This window comes from Phlebotomus argentipes, unplaced genomic scaffold (genome assembly GCF_947086385.1).
Source record: "Phlebotomus argentipes unplaced genomic scaffold, Phlebotomus argentipes genome assembly scaffold_4, whole genome shotgun sequence".
Taxonomy (NCBI): domain Eukaryota; kingdom Metazoa; phylum Arthropoda; class Insecta; order Diptera; family Psychodidae; genus Phlebotomus; species Phlebotomus argentipes.
The window spans coordinates 1,035,883-1,059,035 of record NW_026776174.1 but is presented as its reverse complement, the minus strand read 5'-3'; the positions used below and the strand labels follow the sequence as shown (position 1 = coordinate 1,059,035).

At 40.9% G+C, this 23,153-nt stretch overlaps 1 protein-coding gene across 1 annotated transcript; it reads right to left on the bottom strand.

Annotated features, from left to right (window-relative positions):
- Positions 1-1,468: 1,468 nt before the first annotated feature.
- LOC132257805 (inversin-B) lies at positions 1,469-22,050 on the bottom strand. The gene is made up of 9 exons (XM_059754841.1): positions 21,794-22,050; positions 18,984-19,325; positions 13,462-14,033; positions 12,351-12,810; positions 7,154-7,919; positions 5,596-6,682; positions 2,617-2,896; positions 2,306-2,426; positions 1,469-2,042 (listed from the first exon to the last, which is right to left on the bottom strand). The coding sequence occupies exons 2-9, from the start codon at positions 19,221-19,223 to the stop codon at positions 1,759-1,761; spliced, it is 3,810 nt and encodes a 1,269-aa protein (XP_059610824.1). The 5' UTR covers positions 19,224-19,325; positions 21,794-22,050; the 3' UTR covers positions 1,469-1,758.
- Positions 22,051-23,153: the final 1,103 nt, after the last annotated feature.

The following is a 23,153-nucleotide window of genomic DNA, read 5'->3' as shown; positions in this document are numbered from 1 at the left end:
CGAATAAGAGAGTGTCAAAGCGACGCTAAAGTGGCGAAGAAATAGAAAATTGTAAACAAAATGCAATAAGCAACTTCACAAGACTGTTTTCCTCTTTACTCGACTTTTCACTCGATGATTTTCACAACCCAGTTTCGGTGAAATTGAAGAAATCCTTATAAAGATTCCGTTGTCAAAAGACACTGAAATATTCAACAATTGACCTTTGAGTCTTTTCTAATAATAAGTGTAAATCATATTAACCCTTGTGAGAAATTATTACCTGATAAATCTTCCATAATAATCTCTGCACTAACTATTGTGGTTTCATGTGAAATTTCAAGCACACATTGGCAAAGTACATTCGGAATTCAGCTTCACCGCAACGTTGGGTAATCTTTTAAGACAACTCCAAGTCCAAGTGTGGCAAAAAAATGTAATTAAAATTGTGATTTCGAAACGAGATTCGCTCTGGTTCCCAATGCTCGAACTTGTGCGACTTCATGGAATGGATTGCAGAGATTTGCCGTGCAGACTGATTTTCTAAGAGGAGACGAGAAGAGCCAGGTGAGGAATTAGTGCAGAATTTAATCAAGAGGAATCCCAGAATATTGACGCAGTAATGAAGGACAAGGAAAATTAAGAGGCACGGTGTAAACAGGAAAATCCATTTGCTTCGAAAATCTCTTCATTCTTTCCAGTAATTTCACACTCGAGATTGAATGTCTCGAGAAGAAAACAACACGGTGACAAATACTTGATGTATTTCGCTATGAATTCTCCTTTCTTCGCTACTGTCTTGCTTCCTGTGAAGTCGATGGAAGCATGAGTGAATGTTTCTGATGTTGGAGAAGAAGACTTTGTCAGAATTTCAAGCAACATATGAAAAACTTATGACTGTTTATCTCAGTTTGTACGAAATTAGTAAACATAGTGTTTTCGCATCTTTATATCATGTTTCCTGTTTTCTTTCTACTTGAGATATAGGAAAATACAATTTCTTAACAATTTTTGTTTCAAGAAAATTTCTCAGAAGCTTTTGCGGAAATTTTTCAACATGAATTTCCAGCTAATTTAATTTAATTCTCCTTCAATAATGCACCAAAGCAATGAAGAGTGTATTAAAGAACAAATTGTTGTCTCTCGAAATATTTTTGGCACAAAATTCACATTGACAAGAAGTACCAAACAATTTCATAGAATATTCAAATGTTTACTGAGAATTTTCCTGTGATTCTTCTTTGGGATAAAAATGTAATTTTCCACAGAGAAATGGAACTTTCGTTTCATTTTTATAGTATCACATGACGACTACATTGTAAAGATATACTTTAAAATTTTCAAAAAGGAGTTTAAACTGTTTGAATAGTATTTCATACCAAAGAAGATTGCATGAAGATTTTCTCCGCAAATCGATTGGTGGGTGGTGTTCTTGGGATGAAGAGAAAAGAGAGAGAGAAAACTTGGAAATTGTGAATTTTCTTCAATAATTTTTATTTTCTAAAATATATACTTCATATAATGTTCTCTGTTGTGGAAGTTTGATCATTTGCACAACATTTACAGACACTCAAAATTACATTTAGTTGTTCATTGTCATCTAAAATAACTCACATGTGAGGAGGGAGAAAAATATTTTCTTTCGCTGCGCTCTCTCTGTCGCTCTCTCTCTTCTTTTTCTCTGGTTCAGGAAGAAAAATATAGTCATATATATATATATGTATTTATGTATGGAGATTCTAGATATAACTTTGGGGGCATATACTAATGGCGCACTCATTAAATTTTATCGGTATTGTGCTCCGTGTCAGCACTTTGCTGGTTGACTCCATCGCTTCCCTTCACCGTAAAAGTCACATAGTAGCGCTTATTGCTGTCTAATTTATCGGATGGCAGTGGTATTAATTGCTTATTGCCACCATGTGATAACTCCAGCGACACTTTACTGCCGCACTTCGGCAAGCCCGCTGTCAGGATCTTCGGCAAGTAGAAGCTCCCAACGCCAGTCTGCTTGTATGCACCAAATCCGAGCTTTGGCATTGTGTGATGATTCATCATGGGAACTGCAACATGGCGAGCAGAGAGAGAGAGAGAGAGAGAGAAAAGCGGTGAAAAATTGAATTTTCTGCATCTCGAAGGTGGCTCAGTTCCAGTGATTTTTTGCAACCATCCAGGAAATTTCGCATAAATCGGCTGGAATACTTGCAATTGTCACACAAACTGCAAGTTTTCCTCTTAATAAAACTCACAAGACACTGAATTTACTATTGGAACATCTGTAATGAGCCACCATGTGTTGAATTTGTTCCATCAATTTTTCACTTACTGTAAGCCGCACAAGGAATTCCCGTGTAAGCATGAGCTGCATGGAGACATCGATGGGTTTTCGTAGTACACTGAAGAGCTTTTTCATACTGATTGTAGTCAGGACTGAGTCTCCTTTCCGCCTTTTGCCGTACACGAGTTGAAGATTACCAACAAGAGATGTATGATTAGAGAAGAGACGGAAAAGTGCAATAAAAAGAAGTGCAGAGAAGAGTTTGTGGAACCGCAAAAGAATTAAAATAGAGACATTAGTGCAAATGCCTAATACCAGAGAGGTGAGTAAAGTGGAAAATAGACAGAAAAAACACCAACTTCTCTGTAAACTTCGGAGATATTCTGAAAGTTGTACGTTCCAGTTTTCTGTATACTTTTGAGTGTTTCGTAGAGAAAGACTTCAAAGTTCTTGAAAGTGTACTCCTTGTGAGGGTAGCGTTTTAGCGTTGCTCCTGTCTCATATCCCAAAGCATCAACAGATTTATGATAATCATCAACAGCACGTTTAACAAGAATCGCTTCATTTACTTTACTCGATCTTATTTGCAGACTCTTGAGCTCAAGCAAGTGCTGAAATATCTTCCTTTCCATGTAGTACCTGAGAAAATACAGAATAAATATTTAAATTTATTGATTCCTTTTGATGCCGTGCTTCGATGTGTTGTTGCAAGGTGAAAAGGGTACACCACGATCCTATCATAACTTTCATTTTTCCACAGGATACATTTGACGCCAGGCGAATAGTGATATCTTTTCTTGTTGCTTTGCACGGGGAATCGAATCGCCAAGCGGGTGAAAATGTATAAAAGGCAGAGAAAGTGCAGAAAGCTCGATGGAATATCAAGAGACTCATGAGTCAATAATCACGATATTTATATTCGAAGAAAGAGCTAAATTTATACTGGTTTTGGCGAGAAGAAGAAGAAAAAAAACACTCGTGGATAAACTCAAATGGTTATGTAATGTATTCAATAACATATTTAGTTAGAAACTTTTCTTTTCGAGTTACTTCTCATGTCATTGACTAGAATTATAAGGGACTATTTTCAATTCTTTTTTTCCGGGTTTTTCCTTCTTCCAGAGCCTCTTATGATTGCTGGAAAAGTGAACTCTTTACATAAGCAAGCAGATTTCGATAAATATTCCGTAAAGACTATTATTTTTCCTGTTTACAACATCCAGTATTACCTTTTCCACTTGAGTAACTTCATTCCCAATCATTTATCATAAAAAAAAAACCCCTGAATAGAATGTCGAATTCAGTGAGTCAAAAACAATGCCTTCAAAAATTCGCAGCATGGTCGTAAGCGCACATATTTTCGCTATGAGATGTACATCACCATTTGCCATTACTTTTCACCCTTTGCCTCAGCCGATTCACCCTCGCAACGCACGCCGAAAGCTTAATCTTGTATGATTTTTCTCTCACAACATCCCCACTCCTCCCCGTCAAAGGGTGATATTTGTTATCACAGTGAGACAGAGCGCACGAGAGTTTGTGGATATAGAAAAAAAAAAAATTCAAGGGGACGTTAAAACGTTCAGGAAAACACCCCCAGTTTGGAGGAGAGAGAAAAAAACACACAATTCAGCACCATGAAAGCACACTTTTTCCCCCGTCTTCATAGAAGAGCGTATCTTTAGACAAGAATGGCTCTTCAATTGACTTAATTGCATTGAAAATATGCAGGAAAAGACTGTGAGTGCACAGCAAAAAGCTTCAGTGCTGATTGTATTGCGGCCAGTGAAATGCAAAAACATAAGCGGATTATGGAGTCATCATCAGAGTTCCAAAAGCTCTACAAATGAAAAATTTCGTCATATTTTGTAACACTGTGTGTGAAATTTGCACAATTTCTCTATGTTAGAGTTTTGTGCAATTAAAATAGTCGCAATTCTTTCTACGAAACGTGATATTTTTCCCCATATTCTTGCATGAAAAATTTCCGGGAAATTCTTTGTATTTTATGTCATTCTATGCCAATTATTCCCGGAATTCCTCTACAAAGTTACTCAGGTGATGGTCATCGATTGGGGCTAAACTAATTTTATAGTCCATAATTAACATATTCAACGATGAGGTCTGTCATATGAAAATTTCAGGCCTTTAGCATCGTGGGTTGTGGTTAATTGCTAAATTTTCACATATTCCCAATCAATTTTCCAGTTCACTCAAACATGCATTCTGGATACAATTTTGCAACGCATTTTACACTTTAACAAATAGCGCAAATATTCATGGCATGAGTGTTGGAAAATAACAGAAAATGAAAATTGTAGCTTAACAGGAGATTCATAAAAAATTGAAACATGAATTTTCACAATTTTCAATCATGATTATGATTAGCTGTTTTGCCAGAACTCCACTTAATAGCTTTAAATTATAAATTCACATCCAAATTTTTCAATTTGACAAATGAAATGCAAATTTGTGTTTGCGAAAAATTACCAGACAATTATGCTTCTGATGCCTTATTTGCTATACAATCTATCATACTACGTGAACAAGCATTTTTAAACACCCCCGAAATTGAGCAAACTTTGTGTATATAGAAGATATTCGCATATGCAAAGAGTAACAATTTGCCAATGTTTTGATTACATGTAATGCTCATTATATCGTGAAAATTAGAGCAGTTGCACATAAGCATAATCAATTTACAATCACGGTCAATAGTCATGGTGTGTCTGTCATTGTATTGAGATTAAAACTGGCAGTGTGATAAATATTAAATGATAATCGCCAATATCAATAATTGCTATCGTGCAATATAATTTGAAAAAGATAGTAGCTGATTTCCATTATTCACAGCATTGTGGGTTGCAATTATGCTTTGTGTTTTCCTGCTCAAACAAGCACAATATGCCGAGATAATGAGGTATTCCTAGAATCCACCCTTGTTTGAATTCTTCATTCATCTCTCATCATGTAAAGCATCCACAGTCAAACTAGGGCATTAATTATGTGAAAAACGTCTTCTTTTCACTGAGAGATTTTCCTCTCAATATTCTTCTCTAAATTTTCCTTACATTTTATCCAAACTTTCTGAGCCCATTTTCTCCACCAACTTAATAGCGCGATACTTCCCAAAAGATTTCTCAACTGTGATACTAAATTCTCCGGGTTGTGCTGAGCCCGTCATTTTCATCCCTCCGCCCTGGTCTTAAGTGTCTGAATGATTCCAATAAAAGTTGCTGAGAGAAAGCGGTTAACAATCGATAAACACCCTTTTCGCCCAGATCAAAGGATTTACGCACAGAACATGCGGCATTTGGGACACATAAATGGGGATTTACCTGCGAATGTTCTTCTGAATGCTGGCCGTAACTGTCGTCATGTTGACGGCATTCTGATCCCCCAGCTTCCTCCCTTCCGGCCTCAATTTGCCACCACCGCTGTCGAGGGTGGTGAAGGCGGTCTCCTTGCGCGGCGCTGCACGTGGCGTTGGAATCTTCGTCCTCGCCACACGAGGACTCGGCTCAAATCCCGAGTCCTGATCCCGCTGCTGTCGCCGAGCCGCACTCTCGTCATCTGACTTGTCCAGCGTGGAGTCCTTGCTGTTCTTCAGGCGCTTCTTCAGCTTCTTGCGCCGCCCATTGTCCACCTTCGCGCCACTGTCATCGCGCTCGGGCAGCTTCTGCTCCTCATCCGAGGTGTAGTCATACCTGTCTCCTCCTGTCTGCAGGGCACTCTCATCCAGCACCTTGAAGCTCGATGGCCGCCCGAGATCGGCCTTCGAGTCAGACTTCTGCAGCACAGTGAAGCTCCCGCGCACGCCCTTGTCGTCACTCTTGCTGGCCGTCACGTCAATCACGGCAAAACTCTTTGCCTCCTCACCTCTCGCCGCCAGGTCGTCCTGAGCCGACGGCTGATCCGGAGGCTTGGGGGTGTCCGCAATCACCTCTTCGGTGGGCGCGTCCTTGCCTTGCGGCGTGCAAATCTCTCCCATGTCACTCGGCATTTGGCGCTCGTCCTCCGCCTTGTCAGCTCTGTCGAGCGTGAAAGTGATGTCACTCTGAGCATCTTCATCATCCGCGTTCCGCTCTTTGACATCCAGCAACGCACCATCCTGGCCACCGTCCTTTATGTGAACCTCCGCCTGTGTTGTTATTTGCTGTCTGGCGCCAACGCTCTCCGTCACTTCCGCCTTCCCCACCTCCTCGCCATGGGGCTTTTCCTGGCCCACCCGCCGCTCCTCCTCGCTCGGCTCCTCGTGCACCTCAGCTGTGGCCTCGAGCTTACCAGATTGCTCTTTGGCTTTCTGGCGGCGCTGAGCCGAAGTCACTCGAGCCGATTGAGGACGCTTCTTCTCCGCATCGGAAGCGGCAGTTCCCGGACGGCTGCCCGCCTTGTCCTTCACTCCACCATCAGTCTCTGACTTCACTGAAGTCGCATGCAATGGGAAAAAAAGGATTTGCTGTGAACAGCGAAAAGCCATTGTCGCCGAAAGGAAGGATGAAACTGTCGAGAAATTCTCGCTCACTCAATTTCATGTCTGAAAAGTTGACAAATTAAATTCAAACAAATTGACGAATGACTTTGAGAAAATCCCCTTTGTGAAGCACACCAAGAAAGGGTGTTAATAAGCTCTTTGGTAATGTTCAAAGCGTCTCTACGTGGAATGCAATTATGAAACTGTCCGAGAAGGGGACTCACAAAGCTAATATCGCCGCAAAAAATTAACAGAGTCTTTAATTTCTCTCTTCTTTAGTGGATAAAATTGATCAATAAAAGTCGATATGGATTCTTTTTCTTCCTTTTTCAGCACGCGTTGTGCTCCTTATTCAATAGCAATACGTTCAATCATATTTATCACATCCGTGCTATATAGGTGAAAAATTGCACATAACTCACATTCAGATTTCTCAGCAGCTTCCGCTTCTTTGACAACTCCTTCCTCGTCTTTTTGCCCGTCATCCTCGTCGGCCAGTTCGGTGGAGGTTTTCTTGAGCATCTTCGGTGATTTGTGCTTCTTGTCATGCTTGGTCGGTGATTTGTGCCGTATGGACACATTGTACTTCTTGCAGTGCTTGCGCGAGCGTCGCTTCTTGTACTCGTTGAAGCTCACGTCACTCGAGACGCTGGCGTCTGAGTCGCTCTCCTCGGAGGTGGAATAGGACTTCTCCCTGGACTTGCGACGGCGTCTGATCTCGAGATTGCTCTTGGAGCGGCCCATGTCCTCGTCCTTCTCGGCCACGCGGAAAGTGTCGCTGCAGCTGCTGGTGCGCCTCTTGTAGCGCTGCCTCTTGTGGTGGGTGCACTCGGGACTGGCGCGCCTCTTCTTCACCCCCTTGGACGCGCCCTGGGCTGACTCATCGGACTCCGACTGCTTCACGTACACCACGTAGTGCTTCGACTGCTTGTCCGCACCCTCCCTGGCCGCGACGTCTCCCGGTGACTTGTCAGTGAATTTCAATGGTGTCACGAGCTGTTGATCATTCAGCGCATTCACTTTCCTTCCGGATAAGTGCAATTTGCTGGCTGGCAGGCCACCGTGCAGCTGCAAGAACTTCGCCGTGGAGCGGAATCCCTTCTGCAAGGCACAATCCAATGGTGTCATGACGACATTCCGTGAAGTGCGATAAATGCTATTAACATCCGCTCCGAAATCCAACAGCATCTGCAAAACAGCACATAAGTGATGAGGGGAAAAATGGATGTATGCAACACGAGACTGAGAAGAAGGAAATCATTAACCCACATTCTCTCTTTTCAAACTCACTCCTCCAGCTACCCCATCGTGTGATGGTTGAATACAAATTCGCATATTCAGGCCCTCCACTGTTTACGATGCTGGATGATTGAAATTTTCAATAGAAACAATCGAAACAATATGCAGAGAGCTCACCTTGTCAGAACAGAGTGAACAGGAAGCGCAATAATAGTCAAGAGTTTTGAAGTCAATTTGTGGAAAAGATATGAAGTTATATTCTTACAATAAGACGTTAAAAATGAGTTTTTTTTTAATGTGAAGAAAACTACATTTAAAATCGATTTTCCCACTGCATCAGTCCATTTTATTTGAGGCAATGACACACCCTATTTTCAGCCGATTTGCAGCCACCATTCATGGACCAACAATAGGATCATCCTTCGCTTCTTCAACACGTTGCAGAAAATTGGAGCGCAAATTGAGTTTGAGAGCGGAATCGAATTGTTCGTGAATTAAGCATACAGAGATTTTCGAATGATTTCCACTAAACTCCTTGGTGCGAAAATACCAAATGCATTCATGAGATGTGCAAATTCACAATTAGTCCACAAATTTCGATTTGATCAAAGAATGAATTTTCCTTTAATGCAGAATCTTGACTACAAATGTTTGCCAACAGCAAATTCTACGTAACTATTATTGGAAATTGAAGGAATCAACACTATTGGGTGAAAAAACCAAAGTCAATTTGCATGTGGAATTTTTCATTCAAAGCGGATTATGAATTTTCCATAAGTATGATTTACTAAAGCCTCTTCTTCATCAAGTGTGATAACAGCGATTAATGAATGTGTGTAATTGCAATTCGGATCCTTTGAGCTTGACCCATTTGAAACACTGGAATTGAAGGGTTTGAGTTTTTCTGCGTACAGCAAATGAACACAATTGTAGGACACTTGAATGCCGGGAGAAAGCAAAAAAGTTGGGCTCGGATTATCGCAATTAATTCAGTATTTTTTTACATCGAAGCGTTTGTGGCAGAAGTAGATATTGAAATGGATTTAAATGAAATAAATTTCTCACTCACTGTATACATACATCAGCGTACATAAGTATATTCAAAGAATAAATAAAGTGTGTTTATAGAGCTCTCTAAATTTGATGTCACAGTTCAAAAAAAGGGCACCTTTTTTACGCGTGAAGAATCGTCCTCGCGCGACTCGTCGATAAAAAGACGTCTTTTTAATAGAATACACACGAAGGGTTTCGACACAGCAAAAAGTTCATTAGGAATGGTGACTGTAAGGGAAGTTTATAGTACTTGAAATATGAGTCAAATGAAAAAAAAAATACACACCCAAATGAAATTGTCATGGTTGTCATTTGAGTGCGAACGCCATAAATGGAGGTGAAGAGGCAAAGTTCATCCGCGTTGCGGAAGGAATTCTTCAGCGGGGAAGTTGGAATCGCTCAATGATTTCCCGAAGGATGAAATAAATGTGTGAAGTTGCAAAATTTCTCCTTCAATGTTGCGCCTCTTCCCTCACACGTGCTATTATGTTGGATATGTAAAAGATTCCTCTTCATTTTGATTGATGTTGCAGTGTCTGTGTGAATTATTGTAATAAATTTCAGCTCAGAGAAGAATCACTCAACAGCTTTTGCTCACTGGGAATTCAGCTAAAAGTCTCCAGATGCAGCAAATGATGTAATTTCCAAGCATTTCCCCAAAGTGCACCCACCCAACACCCTCCACGCCCCCACCCTACTTTGGCCTAAAGAGTAATGGAAAGCCTGAAAATTGTAAAATAAACAACACCTTATTCCCACATCAACTTAATTAACATACCATTGAGATTGGCTGGAGAGTCAAAGTTTTCCGTTGTGAAGATGGAAAAGAGGAAAGTTCTAAATAAAATTATCTCTTTTTTGCTAGTTTTTATGCAGAAAGTTCTTTCTTTCCCTTCCATGAAATTACATTTGAGGCAAAGCATGTTCAGGAGAGAAAAAAAAAACACACGTTTAAATTTGTCCCACAATTTACTCTCTGGCTTCCTGAGCGAAAACCCACATAAAATCACGAATTACTCCCCCTGACCGACTCATAGGAATAAATCTTGTGTGAGTTGCTCCGAAGCAGTGGAATTTATTTGAATAGTTCCGGAAATGAATGCTATAAGGCAGAAAAAAAGAGCACTTACTCAAGAATTTCATCCTGAAAACTAGTACGATAAATGACGAGATGAGTGCATAAATTTCCTATTCGCTATTTCCAGGGGAAATTGAAGATTTACTTGCAGATCATGGTCTAAAATACCAATTTTTGCACACAACATAAACTTCTAATTTATGATAACATACTCAGTGGATCACAATGTGGCTCTGCGCTGTCCAACGATAACAATAATAATAATAATGAAAATAATGAATTGGATATATAAAAAAGAAATGTATTTATTTCAAGACGTGTCAGACGTGTTGCTATTCCCAATGCCAATTAGCACTGATAATCTCATATTATGCTTCCCGTAACTTTCCCACAGTCGCTGAAACTCTGACATTAATGCCATAATTCAGCGTCGCCAGACTCAAAGTGTGTTTATCACGAATAGTTGAACCCTACTTAACACTTGTAAGGTGGAGATAATATGCTTTAAACAAGTACACCACTTCCAAACACTTCCAAATTTGCCTGAACACTTCTAGAACTCGAAGTTTTTAGACGGTTTCCACATCAATTCAAGTCGGTAAGACCGATATTCCGTGGCGTCACGCGTCTTAATCTTGAGACCAAGCTCGAATCGAATCGATTTAAAACGGCTCTTTTTAGACATTTCTGCGACCAAAACCTAAAATATTACTAGGAGATCTTGAAAGACTCCTTTTAAATGTTTTCCATATCACAAATTTATTTCAAAATTGCTGATTAACAATCAGAATAGCGCAGAAAGTTTTCTAAAGAAGCATTTTCCAAGTTTAAATGATTATTTTTGAGGTTATGTTCTACTTTGAAACTATTTACAAAGTTTTCTGGCATAAAAGGATCAGAATAGCAATCTTTATCGTATGAAAATGCTTAATTTTTGAACACTTCCACTTCTTAATAACTTCCGCTGAGCTGTACACCACTTCCGACCATATTATCTCCCCCTTGGTGTAATGACCTAAACTTACTTCACACACAACTAGAGTGTGCGGTCTTCAAGTGTTAGTCAAATGCGAAAATGTCTTTTTGGCGAAAAGGAACACTATTTTGTACCAAACACACTGTGAAAATGTGTGTGTGTGTGCATTTGCAGTGAATCTTCCTGGGGTTTCCTTTTGCCAAAAAGTCATTGCGAAGAGAGAAATGCACAAACTTGTATTTCAGACGATGCATAAACTTAAATTGATGCACCTGAAGTTTTACAATGTAGAGTTTGATACTGTACACGAGAGATTCAACAATAACTTAACTATTAAATTAAATTGTTCGAGACTGTTCCTGAAACTCTATTTTGCTCAACAAACGTAATTTTACATTTCACAGTTGTCTCCCACGGTTTACCACCAAACCACCCACTGAGAAATTTACCTACATTCACAAGATTGCTCTCGCGGGTTGGAATTTCAAGGGGGTTGAGGGGGAAGAAAAAAGTATTTGAGGTTTCCCTTCAGTCACTCGTTAAATTACCTCCGGAAAATGATAACGGCAATATTTGAATATTACCTACCAAAATTTCTGTTTACACGCAATTAATTAATTCAATGTAACTGACGTTTACCATTATTGGAAAGTTTGGTGGAAATGATACCAGCACTTTTCTCCCCTGAATTGTGCGTGGAATTCACGGAATTGACGGCTCCGTGTCAAAATACACATATAAACGTTAATTGATTAATTGCATTTTTGGGTGTTTCGAACATCATGACAGTGAATGCATTTATGAAACTCATTTAATTGCACAAGAATTAGACTTTTAGTAGGGTGGGAGTGAATTCAGACAAATAGTTCAATCGCATGATGTGTTTCACCCTCGAATCGTATATGAAAATGAGTATCTGAACCTTCTCTCTTCTTATACATTTAAGTGTACAACACGTTGTTGCGGATGAGTTGTGAATTCTCTGTTAAATTGAATGTAGAATAATTTTCACCATCTCATTTCTCCCTATCAAATGGTCTTTTATTCACTTTCAGAGCCTTCAACCAAATTGACTTTGAACAGCGAAAATTGTAATTTAAAGAGTAATAAAAATAAATCACATGAATATCGTAAAAATTTTTATATCCTTTGTGAAATAGCGCTTGTCCGCAGCATGAAATACTGCCCCCCGGAAGCTGAGGGTGAGCACACCGGAGGGCGCGAGCGTTTAGCTGGGCGAAGTGGGGTGGAAAAAAGTGTACTTATTGCTCACTTTGCAGTTGTCCGTGCTATCATTGGTGGCGGCGATGTGGAGTAGCGTCCTGCCGTCGTTGCTGGTGGTGTTGATGTGCTTGGGCTGCTGCTCCAGCAGCCAGTGGATCAGCTCGCGGCGTCCCGACAGAGCGGCCTCGTGCACTGGCAGATCTCCGCGGGCGTTCCTCAGCCACAAGTTGGCACCGCGAGCTCCCAGCATCTTCACCGTCTCGAACTGTCCCTTGGCGCAGCCACAGTGGGCTGGCGTGCGTCCCTTCCTGTCCTGCCGATTGGGATCGGCCTCCAAATCCAGCAGCAGTGCCGTGGCGTCCGCGTGACCCAGCGTCACGGCGTAGTGAAGAGCCGTGCAGCCGTTGGAGTCGATGAGATCCGTGGGGGCGCCGCAGAGGCTGATCAGAGCGTCTATGCACTCCGTGTGGCCCCTCGAGGCGGCACAGTGCAGGGCAGTGAGACCATCCCTGAAACGGTGGAGTTGCATGAGAATTGATGTGCACGAACAGGTGAAAAATTTCAAGACCCTCAAGATTGAGTGTACAGTATCTGACCTAAATCGCAATAAATGGTCGCATATTCTACATAAATCGCACTTTATTTCAGGCAGAACATGGCTATTAATTTACCATTTGGAGAGGAATCGCTCCTGGACACTCGCAATTTCATATTTCCGTGAATATTAATCATGGGAAATTTACTGTCAGGATTAACCAAGGAATCTAATAAAAAAATTGAGGTTTATATTCAAAAATGAGGGCAAATCGAGGACTTCTGACATTCATTACAATAGTCAAATGATTTAATTAAAGTGCTGCGTTACAAAGACGAACGAATATTTGTGGTTAATAGTATGTTTCGCCTTCCAATCAATATACAATTACATCAGATAATGCGAGGAATCTATACATATCTATACATATATGCATTGAGATAACTCTCAGATTCTCCATTGACACAGAATTAAGTGTCTTTTGTCATCCCGAAGACAATATCATTGTGCAATCTCAATATATATATGAAATTCTATAACACTGATTCATGGAGAATTTTATGTCTAGATTATAGATAAAAATAATCGTCGCAAGAGGAAGAAAGAAATTACAAATTAAACTCACTTATCACAGCTTTCTATTCTGGCGCCAGCCTTCACGAGTGCCAGCACAGCTTTCTCGGAGCCTGCAGAGGCGGCCCAGAGGAGCGGCTGCCTGCCATCCTTGTCCATGAGGTCAACTGAGGACTTGGGATGGTGCAGCAGGATATTGAGGATGTCCAGGGCGAGTTTTGACGACGCTTGGCCACTTTTTCCCTCAAAATTCGTGCCACACATTTGGGCGGCGTAGTGAAGAGGACTTCCGCCATTGATGTCTGGTGTTGAGACGTCCGCCCCGGCCGTGAGGACGGATCTCAGGGCCTCAATCTCACCACAGACAATCGCCCAGTGGACCACAGAGTGTCCCTCGCCGTCCAGGGCGTTCACGTCCGCCTTGTTGGCCAGCAGGAGGTTCACGAGACTGAGATTTCCCTGTATCACGGCGAGGTGCAGCGGCGTGAAGCCGTCCTCATCGGCGGACTCGATGAGCTCAGGTGCGGCCATTGCAACACTGGCGGCTGCAACTAAATCACGCTGTCCGCTGCAGTAGTGCAAGGCGCTCTTGTTGCTCCTGTCACGCTTGCGAACTTCCTCCGGCTGCGAGAGACAAGACACAGAGATTAATGCCCACGATCAGCCAGAACAACAAAACTTTAGTGGTGCATTTTGCCCTTTGTTTGCATCCACAACCCCTCACGTTCTGTCCCGTCGAACTCAGCCTTTGGCCCAAGAACCATGACAACTCACAACATTTTTCCATAGTTACACATTATAAACAACTTTCGTGGCCCCAAAATGTATCTGGCTGAATGTGATAGAGGTGGGATAAGGCTTAGGCGGCGAGTGTGGAATTGTTGACGTGTCAAAAATGCTTAGTCAGGTGGGAATTTTACCCAAAAACTGGGAGATAAGGCGCCTTTCTCAGAGGCACGAGAGCTTTTTGCGTCAAAGAGTCATAATATGCTAATTATGGGGGTGTGAAAAAAACAATTATGAATTGTTTTTTCCCACTCAAAACACTTCTATTTTGCCACATTGCACAATTCACTCCTTGTGTGACATGAATTAAAGTTTATAAGAGTCTTATGTTAAAGTTCTACTTATTACAGTCCTTGCCAGTCTTTGTCGTGTGAAACTTCTGAAGTTTGAGTTGCGACAATGAGAACATTGCTTGAGTACCCTTTATCAGCTGTAATCCAGAATTTACCTGAGCTGAAAAGTGCTCAAAAGTGGGGAAAGTGTCTGTGTATACATTGAGGGAGTTTCGAGAGCTTTTCTTCTGCCCAACCTTTACATGAGAGCTTTTTCCCTGAATAACCTCGCCTTCCTCTTTTTCCTCTAATTTTAATTCATCGCCTTCATCCATTCGGAGTGAAAATGCATTGAATGTGAGGACAGAGAGTTGCCAAACACGACAATTAAGCATTGAAAAGTTTTGTCAACTTTATATGGTATTTTGGCAAAGGAAGCTCATTAAGTGTCTCTTTATTTTATCCACTGTGTGTTCTTGTATGCATTTCCATGTGCCGTACAAGGATTTTTTTTTAATGCACAGAAACACCCCAAATTCACTCTCGAGGGCGCTTTGGGGAGGAAAAGATGACACCATAAAAGTTTGCAATTCCCTCACTTTGCGCGATGCAGTCTTTTGGGCATAAATCATGGGAAAAGATGCTATTATGGTTCTCATAATGGTCTTTCTTGGGTTGTCCTGGAGAAATTCCATCCATTCTCCCTCTAAGTGTACAAATTAAGACGGAAATTCAGCGACCCAAATCTACAGTGTCCACTGGGAAAATTGCTACATGTTTATGTGGGAAAAGATGTGCAAGAAAATGTTTGCAAATCTTTTGTCTTTCCATTTGACATTGTAGTAAATTTCAATTATTATTTTGACATTCTAATGCATTCTTCCGTGAAATGTGTGTTGATTAATTTGCTGGTTGGTGTTGAAATAATTTTTGGCACGACTTTTCGACCATCACGAAGTATATAATTCTATTTTGCCAAAGCGAAACTTGGGCAATTTTCTAGCGCAAAAGTTGCGAGCTTTTTGCGAAACACGCCAACGGAAGGCATGAATTATCTGAAATATTTCCGCTCTATTGACAAATTAAACTTTATTGAGAAACTCCGCCTGGTGGAGATCAGTGTGAATCAAGAGAAAATTCGCCCCATTGAAACTTTCCCGGCGCAATTTTCCCACCATTGGCCCAATAGGAATTTCCCACCCGCACCCCAAACTCCGTATTTAGCTGGAGTGTTCATTGTTTAAAATAATTTACGTGTGTCGAGAAATTTGACACGAAATCATCCCTTTTGGGTTTCACCCTCTCACTCTCTCTCTCGCCCCCGTCTGAACTGCGGGAATGGAATTTCCAAAATGCTGGGTAAATTGGTAAATAAAATAACTCGCTGCTTTCCACTCTGCTGCCTTCTTGAGTCTTGCAGAATCTTCTGAGTGTTGCGAAGAAACATGAAAGAAATTTTCCAATTTTGTGCGCAAAATATTTCACAAATCTTCGGAGTTTCGCCACCCCCACGCACACATTTTGCCATTCGTGATTTGAAAAGTGAACTCCTCCATATATTTCACGATGAAAATGCGAGGAATTCAATTAAAATTTCATACTTCATTTGCCGTATGAGCACTGACCAAATATATCCTCAATGGATCGATTTGCGTTATTTGTCGGTGCAAATTTGCATTAAATCAACCTGCTCCACATTCGCCATGATGGCCCATATCAACGGAAGCCACCCAGTTCGCCCCCGGGAGCTTTCAATCAACGCCATTCTTGACTCTCTCGCCTTTCAGCATATTAACTTTTCTTATACAGCTTGCATTAGTTTGCCTCCTCTCGACCCAATATATTGATTGATTTTCCTACCCATTGAATTTCTCGCCCCACCCCCGGAGAATGAGCGTCACAGAAGTCTTCTTACTCGGATATTAATTGCGGAATAATTCCCTAATCCATAATTCTCTGAAATGATGCCAAAAGCGCTTATAAATCCAGCAGAAATCTTCTGTTTACAGCATGGAATGTGATGCAATTTCATAAATTGCCTCTGCCGTGCAATAAATTTAATCTAATCTCCGTTGATAAACATCAAAAGTTGAAGTTATATGATAATTCATTGCTCAACGCTTAATTTCATATGTGCACTGACTGGATTTTTCACATATTTACTTCCCAAAAGTACTTCTCTAAAGCATGATCTCATGGCTCGTGACGCAATAAAATCAGTAACAATCAATTTATTCATTCAGGTCGGTACTCAAATGGCAAAATATGTATTATTTTTATAGCACAATCACATAAAAGTATATTTATGTACGGCTCTCTCACTCCTCGCACTCCAAGAGGAGCTTTTTTTCGGTGGGCCAGTCGATATAATTAGATTGTGTCACGCAATTACATAATAAATTTCAATATTCAGTGGATTAAAGTCTCGGCAAAAGCTCGACCATTTGTGTGGACAACATTCTGCATTATTTTATTACATACATTTAGCAATGACCTCGTTTCCCCTGTTACTTTTCCGCCAACACTTTATTTGGGGCAACATGCGAGAGAAAGCCGGTCAGCAAACTTCAATTTGCTGACCAACAAGAAATACCATCGAATGTTATACCAAATAAAATCCCTTTTATTGCAACTCGCATTTACTTTCAATTGAACACTCCACCCTCGACCATTTATTGATGTTATTTATTTTTAATCACACTCTTTCTACAAATAGCCCTATGGATATTTCCCATGGCTTCGCAGCAAACGCAGAAAATAAATTGAGAAGGACATCTCTTGCATAGAAAATAATACATTACAGCCCAGAGAGTAATTGAAATCGAGAGCGTTTTTCCATTTCAATTCTTTTGCCCACACAAATGGCTTCTGTTTTTTTTCTTCTTTCGTCCACGATGGCCATGGGCTCTCGGCAAATGGATGAATTAGTTGACACACTTATCTTTGATAAGCAAATTGCTTACGGCTTCCCAGTGAGTCCTTGGAGTAATGTGAAGTGGCATTAAAAGGCAGAAACCAAAGGACTTATCCAATCATGATTAAGTTGTACATTTGCCTCTGATGGAAGATATGGCCAAAGGGCAAGTTTAGAGAAATTCCATCTGAAGACTTCAACAGAGGATTGGAATTTTATTATGAAAAGAACATCTCAAGGATGCACATCTCGTTCGTCATACATTTCATGACGTAGAAAGCAAGGAGCAGATATTATGGGTCAGAAGGGATTGAATATTTGCAATATTAAGTGTTACTTTTAAAGGAAAATTAATGTAATACTTAGAGAACTTTTACACTATTTTCTTTAATAAAAATCTGATTGTTTTTCAATCAAATCAAACATTTATCTTTTTTTTTCAGAGTTATACAAGTAAAAATTGGAGTCTTTTTATGTCAATTACGACCTAAATTTGATGTTATGATGCTTTAAGCTGTTGGAAAAATTTATAGAATCCCGAAAAAAGAGAAGAAAATAAGAAAACACAAATTTTAATCACTGCTGAAGTTCTGGAAGTGTCTGTGAGTCTGCACAGAAATTGTGGAAGTGTTACGAAGTGATGTACACTATTTAACCGTCTTATCTCCCCCTTAGTAAAACGCAGAGCTCTCGAGAAAAACCCCAAGAAATTGCAAAGAAATTTATATGCGTTGATAAAATGAATAACAAACAGATTTAGAATATATGCAAGTTTGAAAAAGTCAGCTACAGAAGAAATCTCACGTTCTTCATTCAAAGAATTATTGCAATTTTCATTGCATTATTCAAAATACACTAACAAAAGAGATAAATTATATTTTTTTCTACCTCTTTTGCCGTTGTTTTTCTCATAAATCTCAGTCCGGTGTGTTTTAAAGTTCTCTAAGTTCTCTTCCTCAATGTACAATGACCTGGAAATATCTCTTTTTTTAATTTAATATTTATGAATGGTGCCGCCGAAAAAGACGAAAACAGATTCCTTTCATGAGTTCAAACAGTGAAGAATTCGATTGACGGAGTGTAAATATGACAGATCAATAGTTATTTGTTCTAAAACTGAATAATACAAGACGGATTTCATACAATTTCTTTCCTGTAATTGCTTTTTGTGAGTGTTCACGTGCTGGAGTTCCTTTCTGACATTTTTCAGAGAGTGTGAAGGAGTGTATTGAAAAGGAAGATTGAGAAGTCTCGTCAAAATATTTACGTATAAACTTTCTGCGAGAGTGGGAATGTCTGAATTATTTCACATATGTGAAGTTATTCGTGTACAAATATTTGATTTTCTCACTAGCGCACCAAGTTTTTCCCGGAAATGGAAACAAAATGAGGGCGAGTGGGGGTGTTTGGTGGTGCTGCGGGGGTGGGTGGTGAAGACAAATTTGAAGGGGGAGTGAAACATAAATCTGCCACCATGCTTCAGGAGTTTAATTGTATCATAAGGAAGTTTTGGATGGATGATTAAAATCAAATTGAGGGTTAATTCAATGACGCTGGAAATTGAGGGTGCTAGTCCGGAATAAGGAGAATGAATGGGCTCACCTTGCTTCTCAGCTCCTTCACAATGGATCCCGTTAGTCCTTGCTGGCATGCATACATTAATTTGGTGCATCCGTGCGCCAGGCGCGCCTCGTCGTCCTTCTTCCCGTCCTCACTGTCGCTCGCCTCGTACTCTTGACCGCACTTCTTACACTTGAGACGGCACTTGCAAGTCCTCCTCTGCTTCGATGGTATCCCTTCTTTGCCATTCTTGCGATTTTTCTCTACCCTCTCACCCTCCATTGAAGTCCGCCCATTCGTGAGCTTTCGCGCTCCTTCTTTCGCCCCTCAAAAGCTCTCTCACTCTCTCTCTCTCGACTTTGTCGCCGGCACTCTCAATTGAATCTGAATGGAGATGAGAGGCGAATTAACTCATCTTCGAGGGATGGTGAAGATGATAAAAGAGACACAGCAGGAGAGACACACGCGATGGCTTTATGGAAAAGTTCCCATATACGCAACAACTTTTTAACTTTCTCCCTCGAGTGACAAAATTCAATAACACCACGCGTCTTCGCCAAGAGGGGGCTTCTTCGCTTCATTAGAGCAAATCGGAGCATTTGGGGCGGATGGGATGATTAAAAAGCCACTTGGAAGATGCGACACTGTGTACAGTGTTCGACCCACAACGGCGGAACTAATGGAAATAGACAGAAGCTGTGCTTGAGCTTTAGAAAGCGTCTCGAAAGACTGAGAATGAGCTCATTTGGAACCGTTCTCGATGAAAGAAATCAAATGGCACTCAGAGAATTTAAAGCTGTGGTATGTTTGAACATCTTACCAGTGTGAGATTAAAATATTGTAATATAATTTGATTGTCCGCATGTTTTTCCACCATAACTCAATGTTGAGTACTTTTTCAGTGTGACATCAAATAGAATTGTTGTCACATCCAATGCCTGATCAATCGGTTTCAGGCACGCCAAATAAATTAATTCAAGCACTGCCGAGCCACAGAGATTGATGAATCCATGGCGCAAACTGACTGAACTACCAAAAGTGTCACCCAGCCGGCGGCTGAAGAATTATTCGCGAGTCGTCAATCGTCACCGAGCCCAAAATCACATTCCCACGCTATATTCAGCCGATATAGGCTGCTTGCGTGCTCTAAAAAAGCAGGTGAATTGGCGTTTTGCCCTTCATGCATGCCCCAACAGTGACACATCCTGGGGGTGGCAAAAAGTGTGAATTTATTGTGGTTTTCCTGATACTTCGCGAGCATAAAATCCGCCACGAGGGGCGGTGATTTGGGCACCACTAATAGGCCACTGTCAATGAAAATAGAAGCGATCCGTGGCTGAGATTATGCACTGCTACGCGCCATGTATGGTTCGAAGGCAATAAATAATTGGCATAATTGAGTGCTAGATAATAAATTCAGCACGACTGGAATGTTACCTTGAATTGTAAAAGTGTCTGTCGGAATGTGGCATATCGCAGGGTTGTATTTCATATATCAGAAGGGTGTGCTTTTCGTAATGAATTGCGGCCGATTAAAAATAGCTTCGCATCATATGTTTTCCAGTGTGTCGCCATGACGACACCCAATGTGAAACACAACCCAGAGAGTGAGCGAGAGCGGAAAACCACGAAAAAGCTCGGGTGCAGGGGTGGTATTGAAAAGAGTGGCGAACTCTCGTTAGTACATGTAACTGCCATGGCTCTCAATTTAATTTCACACGGAGCCTCATCAGTTCACATTGTCTCGCACTTCGTTAACTAACAGCATCCGGGAGACAAGAACCACTCAAAAGTGGATGACCATTGTGGTAAAAAAAAATTTTACCACGACACTTTTGCATTGACTTTAATGAACTTTCCGCGTAGAGTTTTTTGACGGTTTGGGGCGGGAGAACTTGTTGGAATGTCCCTGTTGAGTGTCACGGCGAAACTTGAGTCAAATGAGGACTTTCTGGCGGGGCGAGTGTTTGTATTACATCACTCGTTTCGCTTCTCCCATTGACATTGCGAGAAATTATGTGAAGACGGTGGAAGAGGCAAATTTGCCTTTCAAATTTCGAGACATCACAGGAATTCGCGGATATTGCTATTAACTTGGCGTGATGGTGTCGTTTGATCTGTTGTAAATTCTAATCAGAGCCACACTCGAGCCTCAGGATATGCTTGGAATTCAATATGGCTGTGGAATTATGCCTCATATTCATTCCCAAGATTTTTAATTTTTCATCACAATCGACAGCAAAGCTTATTTGTACCAGGATTTGTGTGTAAATCAACATTCTGTAATTAATGAGGACTTAATAGAGAGGGTGAAATGGATATTTTTATAAGAAATTAATTCAATTACGGAAACGCTGCTTCTTTTTTCCTCCGGCAAAACCTCAAATTACAATAAAGTTCATGTACATAACTAATTTAGGTCAGAATGGAATTGCTCTCTTCTGTCACGTTTAGTTTCCCATAACTTCTCTCTCTCCCTATCGTGCCCAAGAGTAACTACATATCCCAAGATCGAATTTCACCATATTTCGATTCGGTCACCCAGAGAATCACACGCTCGTAAATTCTCCCTCAGCTTATCACTGGGATATTTTATTGCACTATTTTTTCTTTATACTGTTGCGAAACTTCTTCAACTTTTGCACGCTATAAATTGTGCAGAGCTTTTTTTCTCCTGCACTCCACAACCTTCTTCTCTGGTGCTCCTAAAGCTTTCAACCCCAAACCCGCGTCGTGTCTCACCACCCACACACTCGATAAGCGCGGGAAAATGTACAATAATTTGGCACACTATGGAGAAAAGAGGGAAATTATTGCACTTTTCCTGAGTGAAATTAAGAAGTATTTCACACCTCTATCTCATCCGCATTCTCCCCACTTTGGCGCTACGAAATTGGCCTATATCATCGAGATAATTGAAGGTAAATGGAATGGAAGAGGAGGTGAAAGGAGTTTTATTCTTAAATCATTGGATTAAGCTCGGGGTTATTTCTCTTCTTCTCGTCCACACCACTTGGAAGAAATGGGCAAATTGTCCCCGTGAGAGAATCACAGCACATGAACACACACTCTCTGGTGTTGGAGGTAAGTCTATGTGACCGGAATTGTCAAGTGCAGGAGCTGTGTCCACCTGGAATTCACTCGAGCGACTAAACTGGAAAGTGGACGCTTCAGGTGAAAATATAAGAGGCTTCTTATGTATGTGGTGGAGCGCGAAATACTATTGTGCCACCCCCACGGACCTCCTCACGTACGTGGTGGTGAAATACACCCGGCCGACAATGGGGCAAAAACACAAAAAGTGAATAATGTTTCTAGCACCACTTTGTCCAATACAATCAAATTTACATTGGGTTGAGTGTGCGCCACAGCCGCAAGAACTTCTCACCTCCATCAGCCCCTTCCTCGTCTTTCGTGTGTTTGTGCCATGTTAGCACATACACCGTGTGTGCTTTAAGCTCCCATTAGAAAGCTCTGAACGGCCACCTCGTCACCCACTTTCTTCCATCGCACTCTTTGGGCCACGACCGGAGCGAGAGCGCCAGACGGATGGCGGAGTGTGGGCTAGAAGAAAAATGCTAATGCTCCAACACGACAAAAATTTAATGTTGGAATATGCCAGACGCGAGAGGCGCTCACAGAGTTGATGTGATGGACAGTTTGAGATTCGCCAGGTGTTCTGCAAATATTACCTTTCCACTTTTTTCATTCCTCCTCGCACAGCTTTTAAATGCTAGCAAGAATGCCAGGCAAACTTGCATATAGTACTTAAGAAAAATATGATTAATTGCTAAAGAAATGCATAGTACATACTAATTAATTTGATGTGTGTGAATTTAAGATGGTTTAATTAAAAGAGTGAAGAAATAATGAAATAAATCAATCAAAAAATGATTAACCATGGGGAAAGGATTTTCATTTAAATTTGGAATATTTTCTTCACAAATTACCGCTAGAGGGCAGCAGTTTAAATGCATATGTTGAGTGACTTAAGGGCCACATTTGCCTCTCACTTCAAGATGCTTTTTAAACTTAATCAGTTGATTAACTGATAATCGGCCATTTTTACGCGAAAAACTTCATTTTTGTGATCAAACTTCTTTCTCTCCTGTCCAGGATCACGCCAGGAAGGCATAAAGTGTGAGAATGTGTGGGAAGAGAGAGAAAATGATGCGAAAAATACGATATGACTATATAGCGTTCCCCACGCCG